At 36.9% G+C, this 9,853-nt stretch overlaps 1 protein-coding gene across 1 annotated transcript in view; it reads left to right on the forward strand.

Annotated features, from left to right (window-relative positions):
- Positions 1 to 1,311: 1,311 nt before the first annotated feature.
- Positions 1,312 to 9,853, forward strand: part of LOC107550664 (intestinal-type alkaline phosphatase-like) — a 9,378-nt gene continuing 836 nt past the window's right edge. The window contains exons 1-9 of the mRNA XM_016232002.1: positions 1,312 to 1,399; positions 1,670 to 1,789; positions 3,584 to 3,699; positions 4,874 to 5,048; positions 5,486 to 5,658; positions 8,262 to 8,396; positions 8,480 to 8,555; positions 8,642 to 8,776; positions 8,861 to 9,052. Coding sequence (XP_016087488.1) covers positions 1,312 to 1,399; positions 1,670 to 1,789; positions 3,584 to 3,699; positions 4,874 to 5,048; positions 5,486 to 5,658; positions 8,262 to 8,396; positions 8,480 to 8,555; positions 8,642 to 8,776; positions 8,861 to 9,052 — 1,210 coding nt within the window. The remainder of the gene's footprint in view (positions 1,400 to 1,669; positions 1,790 to 3,583; positions 3,700 to 4,873; positions 5,049 to 5,485; positions 5,659 to 8,261; positions 8,397 to 8,479; positions 8,556 to 8,641; positions 8,777 to 8,860; positions 9,053 to 9,853) is intronic.

The raw sequence follows: 9,853 nt of genomic DNA on the forward strand, positions 1-9,853 counted from the left end.
TCTATAAAAATCTCTATATGGGACGTTGCCAGGGAACCGCAAATGACTAAACACTGCTTGCCTGCACATCCTTTTATAACAAGTTCCTCCTTGCCTTGACTTGTTTGGGACACATTGAGCTCTGTAATTTCACTTCATGTCTCATTGTTTCACATGCAAATAATGTAAAATACTTCTTCAGTCAGAATTTAGAGTGACTATCTCTTTTATACCCTTGTGAAAAAGAAGAACACTTTTGCATACTTAAAAAAAAAAAAATTTGGGAAATAATACACTTTTTGAAAAAGCTACACTTTGAGCTGAATAATGTTTTCAGAAACTTAACTGCATGCTAATTGCAATTAAATGAAAATGTATTATAGTTACAATTTATATTAAATGCAGTTAGTTTTTCTAATTAGTTTTGATTTACGAAGTATGTAAAAAAACCTCAAATATACTTTAACGTAAATAAAAATGTTTATGATGTTTATAATGATGTTGCATTTTAGTCATTTCAAATAAGATACTACAGTTAAGTCGCTACATCAACATGAGCGTACTTTAAAGCATGCCAAAAGATTAAAAACCTAATGATTTAAAATGAACTTTAAAGTAAAAATTTTATTTTGACATTATTACAAAGTGCACTTTTTAAAAGCATACTTAAGTGTGTTAAGCAAAACAGTCACTTAAGTACACTTAAGTGGCCCTTTGTTTTCATTCATATTACATATTAAAACATATAAAAACATATACTTTTTTGTAAGATATGATGTACACTACAAATGCACATTGAATACCATTAAGTGCTCTTTTTCACAAGAGAAAAGCAAGATTTTTGACATTTTAGGGCCATTTGTATCCTCCATAGAAGTAGGAAACCTTGCAAGAACTGGAGAGCTTGACGTTTCACACATGCTGGACTGATTTTCCAAGTCATAACAGGAACAAAAAAAAGCAATATGTTTTGAACGCTGCTTTTTCTCCAGCCGATTAACCATTGTATGGAAAACACACATTAGCTCAATTTGCCACATCAAAGGTGGCGTTCGGCTTCCAAGAGCAGATCTCAGGAGAGCCGGGAACAGAAAGGAAGAAAAGAAACAAGGAAGAGAGGTCGGCTAAAACATAAACGCCGGATTTGGAAAAGTAGTCAAGGGGTTTCCTGGCCCTGTGTGGTCCCCCACTGTCAGCACGAGCCTATGAGTTGTCAGGGGCCCCGGCTCGCAACACACCCCGGGTTTAAAAAGCAGGGGCTGGAGGTTTGAGGAGACACTCCTTCCCAGCGTCGAGGTGTGCTGAATTTGCTCCTTTTCTCTGTGGCTCGGGATGTGTTTGGTTTACAGCCGGGCCCCTGGAGTGCTGCTCCTCTTGGCCCACCTCCTCCTGCGTACCAGCTGCAGTCTAGTGCCCGCGGGTAAGGACACAGCACTCCTATTGTCCGCGTCTCTAAAATTAGCTCAGGTAAAGTCCGCTGCCGGGCTGGTGGGTGTTTTGCAAGTAGGTGTGTGGGTTGTAGTGTAGTTTTACACTGCTTTGTAGAAAGTCTGCGTTCCCGTTAGTGTGGGGCTCTCATGTCTTGTCAGGGCAGGTTTGCGGCGGAGCCTCTTCAGAAGAGTTACGGCCCCAGACCGCTGCTGTTTCTGAGAAGGACAGGTTGTTTATAGCGTGGTATTTGTTTTGGTAGCTGAATGGGAGAGAGAACCTGCGTACTGGAACGATCAGGCCAGGCGGACTCTCCAGGCTGCCCTCACGCTGCCACTGCGAGCGCATCGTGCCAAAAACATCCTCCTCTTCCTCGGCGACGGTGAGTTACGAACCCAACCGAACTCTACTGCTCAGTCTATCAAACTACACTGCTTTAGTGCAATGTAGTGCCATTTCTAAGTAAGTGGTAAAGGGGTTTTTGAGGTTTCAAACACACTAAGCACTCAATATATTATATTATACTATAACATTACACATAAATATAAAATACAGCTATGGAAAAAATTAAGAGATCACTTGAAAATTATCTGGGTTTACGATTTATATGTTTGAGTAAAACATAGTTTTGTTTTATTCTGTAAACTACTGATGACATTTCTTCCAAATTTTAAATAAAAATATTGTCATTTAGAGCATTTTTCTTGCAGAAAATGATCAAAATGTTCAAAATAACAAAAATAAGATGCCCTGTTTTCAGACATATAACCTTGGAGTAACCCTAATTTTCAATCACAACAAATAAAAACATTTGTTATTTTGACCAAATGTCATTTTCTGAAGAAGACAAAAAAAAACTCTAAATGACAATATTTTTATTTGAAATGTGGAAGAAATTTTATCAGACCTTTATATATGTTAAAAATATTCTATTAACATTTTACTCAAACCCATACATAGTAAATCCAGAGAAACTGAAACTTTTCAAGTGGTCTCATAATTTTTTTTTCCATAGCTGTATAGAAATGTATACATAAGCATTCATAAGTACTATTTTCTCTTCCTTTAGGAATACGTTTCTGTAATTATTACAGAAATAATAAACTGTCAAAGAACATATTTAAGTATGAACTGAATGTAATGTTTTCTAACACTTTAAATGAAATTAAATGAAAATGTATTGTAGTTTAAAGGGGTCATATGATGTTGCTAAAAAGAACATTATTTGGTGTATTTGGTGTAATGAAATGTGTTTATGCGGAAAAAATGTCTACTCTACACTGCTCAAAACTCACGTTTGAATCGTCAGTGGCAAATCCTTTAAATATAAAAAATGTACTTACAGTCTGTGAGTCAGAACAGCCGGCATTCTAGTCGTGTCCTCTTTTGGAAGACCAAACTAAGTAGTTTCGCTTGAACAACGAAACACACAGCGCCTTCACGACATGGCAGCGGCAACAATACTACAGCAAGAATAAAAATTACGCCTTCTTTCTTTGTGTGAACATTTGGGCGGAGTTATGCAAATCTTCCCACATCGTGACGTAGACATGTGGGGACGTGTTAGAACGAGGCGTTTTAGGTAGGCGTGGCTGACTCTTAACTTTTATAAAGAATATCTCTTTGGATTTGAGACTTTAGTCTTTGCAACTTTACAGATCTTCTTTATGCACCAAGAGCTTGTAACACTCCAAAGAGAAAGGAAAAATTGAAATCGCGCATATGCGATTTCATAAATTTAAATTAAATGCAATTAGCTGAACTGTAGAGTGCTTTTGACCCATTTAATAGGACTTAAGTAGATCTTTACATGTCATTTCATAATTACTTCTATTATCTTTGAAATACGGTTAAAGTTACTGCTGAATGTATTGACAAACATTTACATAAAAAGTTTTACACCGCGAAACTCTGCTTCTTTGCATCACTTCATGCTCTCATTCATCTCATGTGCAGTAAGAAAACCTCACTATTTATTATGTAGATTTTTATATTGGTGGAAAATTATGCCGTTCGGTATTCCTGGTCCACCTGTTTATTTTGTGATAATGATTGGCTGGCTGTATAATGCCCCTTACGCACGTGCCTGTTACTTCATACCCCATATTTTATGGTAGAGTTCACGAGCGGTTTGGGTTCAGGATCAGGCTGTGATATTTCTCTGTCGATCTGTCAGGGATGGGAGTGTCTACGGTTTCAGCCGCCCGTATACTGCGAGGTCAGATGGAAGGACAGTCCGGGGAGGAGACTCTTTTGGCCATGGACACATTTCCATATGTCGCCCTGTCGAAGGTCTGACGCTCCTCATTTCCCACCCTCTTTAATCACTCACAGACAATTCATAGCAATCTTGTTGTGCAATTATATAAAGGCAGGTTTGAGTTGCCAATGGCAATGGAATGAGCATGTGTGTTGCATGGAAAAACTGTTGCTTGTCTTGAGATTAGATTTTTTAATTTTCCATACAGAGATTCTTACTGAACTGGGTGTAAAAGCCTGAAAAGCAGAGCAACTGCTTTCAAGTCAACATGAAAACATATTTACTTTCCCACTACACATCAGTGTCTGTATACTGTTTGAAAAATATCATTTTAATACAGAATCAATGAATAGAATTATGGGGGGTCTGACCGACTACTTAAAGCTTAAAGTAAAAAAAAAATTAAAAAAAAGTGGTTCTTAAAAGTATTTATTTCTTCTTAATATATTTTTTATGTCTAAATATAGTTTATATTATTATTATTATTATAGTCAAATATTTTGTTCTAAAAATTGTATTCTAATAAAATATTTAGGATTATATTTTTGGTATAATATATTTATTGGTTGAAGCAATGTTTCTGCATCAGGGTGATCAGTGCTATCTATGGATGGATGGATGGATTATGGGATAAAAAGTCCCCAAAATAAAATAATAATGTTTTGGTATATTTATTAGTTTTTATGTCAGTTGTTCTTATGACATAATTTAGAATTTTTATGTCATAATCATGACTCTCATACTTTTGACTTTTTGTCATAATTTGACTTTTTAAGTATAATTTAATTTTTTATCATAATTTCTACTTTTCATGTCATAATTACAATTTAGTATCTCCTAATTTAGATTTTTATGTCAATAAAAATTATGTTTTTTGAAGCATGTTTTATTCTTATGTGACAGAAATGGGTCTCCATATTGTTTAGATAGCCTGACTGCAGGTTATGCATTCCTAATAAGTTTAGATAGCACTGCAACCTCTGATCCTGGAGAACACGTGAGGATGAAGGAATGCTGATTACAGATGATCTATATCTATGCATGACATGCCTATAATCACTATATGAATACGGATCAGAAAAGGGTGTAAGGAAATTGTTTATTATTATGAATTGTTATTAATACTTATTATATGACTAAAATGCTATGTTTTCAACAGCAAAACTATCAGTATTTGATATACTTAGTCGATGTGTTTCCAAACAGACGTACAGTGTTGACAAGCAGGTGGCAGACAGTGCTAGCACAGCTACGGCGTACCACTGCGGTGTGAAGGCTAATGCCAAGACAGTGGGTTTGAGCGCTAAAGCAGTGGCCTATGAGTGCAACACCACATTTGGCAATGAGGTTTTCTCAGTGTTACACCGCGCCAAAGCACAAGGTATTATCCATTTAGATACATTATCACACTTACAGACATGCAACCAATATTTTTAAAGGGACAGTTCACCCAAAAATAAAGATGCTGTCATCATTTATTCACCCTCATACTGTTCCAAACCTCTATGAGTTTCTTTCTTCTGTTGAGCACAAAAGAAGATGTTTTGAAGGATGTGTGTAACCAAACAATTGACATGGCATCCATGGTATCTTTTTTTCCTTCCATACTATGGAAATCAATGGCTACCATCAATTGTTTGGTTGCCAACATTCTTTAAAACATCTTGTTTTGTGCTCAACAGAAGACAGAAACTCATACAGGTTTGGAACAACATGAAGGTGAGTACATGATGACAGAATCTTCATTTTTGGGTGAACTGTCCCTTTAATCATGCAGGATAAATGTGCTGATGGGTGTTTGTGTGTGTATATATCCAGGAAAGTCCGTTGGCATTGTGACCACCACCAGAGTCCAGCACGCTTCTCCTGCTGCTGCATATGCCCACTCCGTGAGCCGCAGCTGGTACAGCGATGCAGACGTGCCCTCCGCTGCCCGCCGGCAGGGCTGCACCGATATCGCAACGCAGTTGGTGACCAACACTGACATCGATGTAAGCTATAACCCGGTGTTTGATGCCATAAGTTTATAAAAATAACAGTTTGCGATGGTATGCTACACAGCAGTGGTGGAGCCAGAGGAGTCTCCAGGGTGGCACTGGACATCCCTGACATCTGATTGGGCACCCCGGGTGGCACCACAAAATTTTGTATGCTACTATTACATTTTCTTTGCTTAATTGTATTGAAAGAAGCATTTATTTTAGCCTCAAACTCAAGGATGCGAGGCATCTGGAGTGCTGCATCACGCTTCATCTGGTCCGGTGGAGCTTCCAGGCTCTGCTAACTCTCCTGCCACACGGTCATTTTCTTACGGAGTGAAAAACATCGCAGAGCAAAGATGACACAGACAACGCGCTGAGGGACAAGACAGAGCAGGTTACTTTTGATATTAGGAAACAAAGTCTCAGAATTCAAATTCTGTTAGTTTTATTAAGAATTTCAAATGATAAACAGAGTTTTGGAGCTCTTTAGTGGTGCTCCCGCTTTGCCTCAGTTCAAGCGAAGCAGGAGTGCATTATAATTAGCATGAAATAAACATAAATGAACATCTGAGGCGTGTTGAAAGATACACTACAACTTCCTGAATTTATAAAGTGAATGTAATCACTCAATCAGTATTTCAACCACATAACCTTAGAAAATCCATTCAGTGTCCATAAACTAGTGAGCAAAATGTACACTAGAGTGAATTTTACAAAAAAAAAAAAATTTTTATTTTTACTCATATAATTACTCTTTTTTTATTTTATTATAATTAATACAAATGTATAGATATAATGTTATTATAAAAATAGTCTAATATGAACTTATAAACAAATCGATTATTACTTTTAACCTTAAGAATAGGGTTCCCTGTATAGTTTAGTTTAGAAGAATTGAGAAAAAATTATGTAATTAATCGCAGGCTTGTTCATTATTCCTGAATAATTCTCAATCCAGACTGAACTCAGAAGTTGGCAGCCCTGTTTGAAGTAAGCTGAAGTTTTGGGTTTCCTGATCAACATTTACAAAATTCACTGTATAAGTTACTGTTAGATATTTTGCTCCAACCGCTGGTTAATCAGATGATAGAAATAAGAGAAATAAGTTCCAAAAGACTAACATTTGAAGTTACTGTAGGAATGTATAGCTAATGTGCATGGGGTAATGTGAAGTAATCAGCAATCGCAGGATTTATTCATGTTTTTTTATGCCAGGTTGGAGTTATACGCTGATTTTCTGTCATGGTCTATGGACCTCCTGAATTAGCCTTGGCCACCCGTGTATAAAACTCTAGCTCCGCCAATGCTGCACAGCTGTAGCTTAATAAACACTGTTGAGTACAAATTTAAAATTCGATTCTAGTGAATCGATTTGTTTGGATGGTTCACGTCGAGTCCCTTTACACTCTCTGAAAAATCACCGGAGTGGTACCAAAAGGTAGAAAAGCTAAATTTCCGCGCTAAATGGTACCTTAAAGTTACAAAAGTACATAGTAGTACCTTTTAAAAGTGTACTGCCCCAGTCACAGTTTCTTACCTTTTTTTCTGATAGTGTGCTACTATTTGAACAAATTTTTTATATGCTATATTATATATTTATATGTAAATTATGGTGTTTCTGTTGTATTTAGTGTACATTTACCTGTTCAAGTTTGATACTGTCAGCCCAGTTGAGATTTATAAAAACATACTGCCCTGTTCTAGACTAATTTCACTGTAGTTATTGTTTTTAGCCTGTAGCATGGTCAACTACAAAACAGTAGCTTGATTGTCATTAAGTACTTCCATTTATGATTCAGCTTGGCAAGCTAAATGTTCAAAGTAGCTTTTCCAAAAATGTACTTTATTTAAATGCACAATGGACCCCTTTCACAGACTGTGAGGATGCGTTTACACAGTTATTAACATCGTAAATCTGGACTTTTTTTTTTTTTACATTTTCAATTTTTAAACATTTTATGTAAATTTACAACACTATGCTTTGTGTTTTATTACCATGGCATTGAGGGCACGTTTGCGTAGTTTTGCGTACAGTCAAACTGAAATACACCCTGTTTACATGGATGCTTGAAAATGACTAAAAACACTGTTTTATTCATGCCAGGCCAGTAGTTGGCGATGTCACTTTGCATAAAAAATAAATAAATAATAATAAAAAACTACACTGAAGACAGAGATAACGCTATCATTTTTAAAAACGTGTACTTTAAAACCAGTTTTCAAAATGTAGTATTTTCAGGACCCCCAAAATGCTGTTGACATGTAATCAAAAGGCCAAAATGCATAAAAAGTGTTCTGTTTTTAAACCTTTTTCCATGTAAACGTGTAGATGTTTCTAATGCAACAGCTGAGGGAGTAATGGTAAACTTGACACGTAATCAGTCTCTTGTTATTTTTTAATTATTTTGAATTCTTATTGTCGTTTCCATTCACCACTACAGAAGTTTACACAACCATGACAACTTCCATGTCTGAGAACCCTGGAAATGTGAAAACTGTCCATGGTGTCATTCCTTTAAATACCAAACGCATAACTGAAGCAATCGAAATTTATGCCAAGGAACCTAAAAATGTTAACATTTTTGAATTTTGAATATGTGTCTCCATCGTAGGTAATTCTTGGCGGTGGCCGCATGTACATGACACCCAAGGGTACCCCTGATCCAGAATACCCCTCTTCATCCTCTCGCAAAGGGGATCGCAAAGACAAAAATAACCTCATTGACGTCTGGCTAAGTGCTCGTAAGGTAACTCAAATCAATCCATTTATCACAACACAAATTGTGATTCTAAACCACAATCTTACATCATTATTTGCTTTGTTTATTAGGGAAGGAACGCCCAATATGTCTGGAACAAAGAGCAGCTTAATGCAGTGAATGTTAAAACGACAGACTGCCTGATGGGTAATGCCAGTTTGCAAGAATTCTATCTGACTGACTTACAGTACTTGTCTGCCAATATGACATTCTCATTCATATTTCTCATTCAGGGCTGTTTGAACCCAAAGACATGAGGTTTGAAGTGTTCAGGAATCGCACCCGTGACCCCTCTATTGTGGACATGACAGAGAAAGCCATTCAAATCCTCAGCAAGAATCCTAAAGGGTTTTTTCTCTTTGTGGAAGATAAGTATTTACCATTTACTCTGGTGTTACACTTTTGTCAAGATACTCTGCTAGTAGTGAATCATGTGTCTGTTTGTGCTTTACGAGGTAGAATAGACCATGGACACCATGATGGAGTTGCCAAGCTTGCTCTGACTGAAACCGTCATGTTTGACCGGGCAATCCAGAGAGCGTCTGAGCTGACCAGTGAATCGGACACTCTCTCTGTTGTCACTGCAGATCATTCCCATGTCTTCACTTTTGGTGGAAATACACCACGAGGGAACCCTATTTTTGGTACATCTTAGTTTACTTCATGTCATGGAATTGAAATAATGACAATGTAATTTCTGTCATGACAACTCTCGGAGAGTTTAGCATGCACTATACATGGCAATGTTAATGTGTTTGGTCTTGGTGGAATAGATATGCTACGCTGCTGCGGCAGAGCAAGTACTGAGACTTGCTACTGCCAATACAGCCACAGACATGCTGCTGTGTGCATGTAAGAAATGCTGCTGCTGCACATATAACATATATGAAATAACCCCATATATAACACACATGAAATCACCCCGTAGCAGATCTACACAGGTGGAGCTGGGAAGGTCGAGGGTTTCTGAAGCACGCTGCAACTGCTACAGCAAGCACTAGCCAAGTATTTGAATGTTGAGCAGCAAGCTCATTGGCTGCTGATGCGAAAAGAAACCAATCACTTGCTTTATGTTAATAATGATGTCATTATATCATATTGAGTTAGAACCTATTGGCCTGCGCCGTCTAGAGTTTCATGACAGAACTTTGTTTTACAAAGAACGGCATACTAATATACTGGACTACTCTTACTATGTCTGTAGTATGTAAACTGTGCAAAAGTACTGTAGATATCTAGAACAAGACACAAAAAATAAATTCAAAAGTAAAAAAGTAAACAGCTACAATTTTTACTTTGACTCGTTTAATCAGACTAATAAAAGTTAAGAATGATAAATATGCATTTTAAGGTGACAAACTAGATGCTTCCCTTGCAAAAAAGTGTTTAATTCTACTGAATGCACACTTGTAGTGTACTTCAAATCTTAAAAGTATATAAAAAAA

This window comes from Sinocyclocheilus grahami, unplaced genomic scaffold (genome assembly GCF_001515645.1).
Source record: "Sinocyclocheilus grahami isolate Dianchi unplaced genomic scaffold, SAMN03320097.WGS_v1.1 scaffold405.1, whole genome shotgun sequence".
NCBI classification, from domain to species: Eukaryota; Metazoa; Chordata; class Actinopteri; order Cypriniformes; family Cyprinidae; genus Sinocyclocheilus; species Sinocyclocheilus grahami.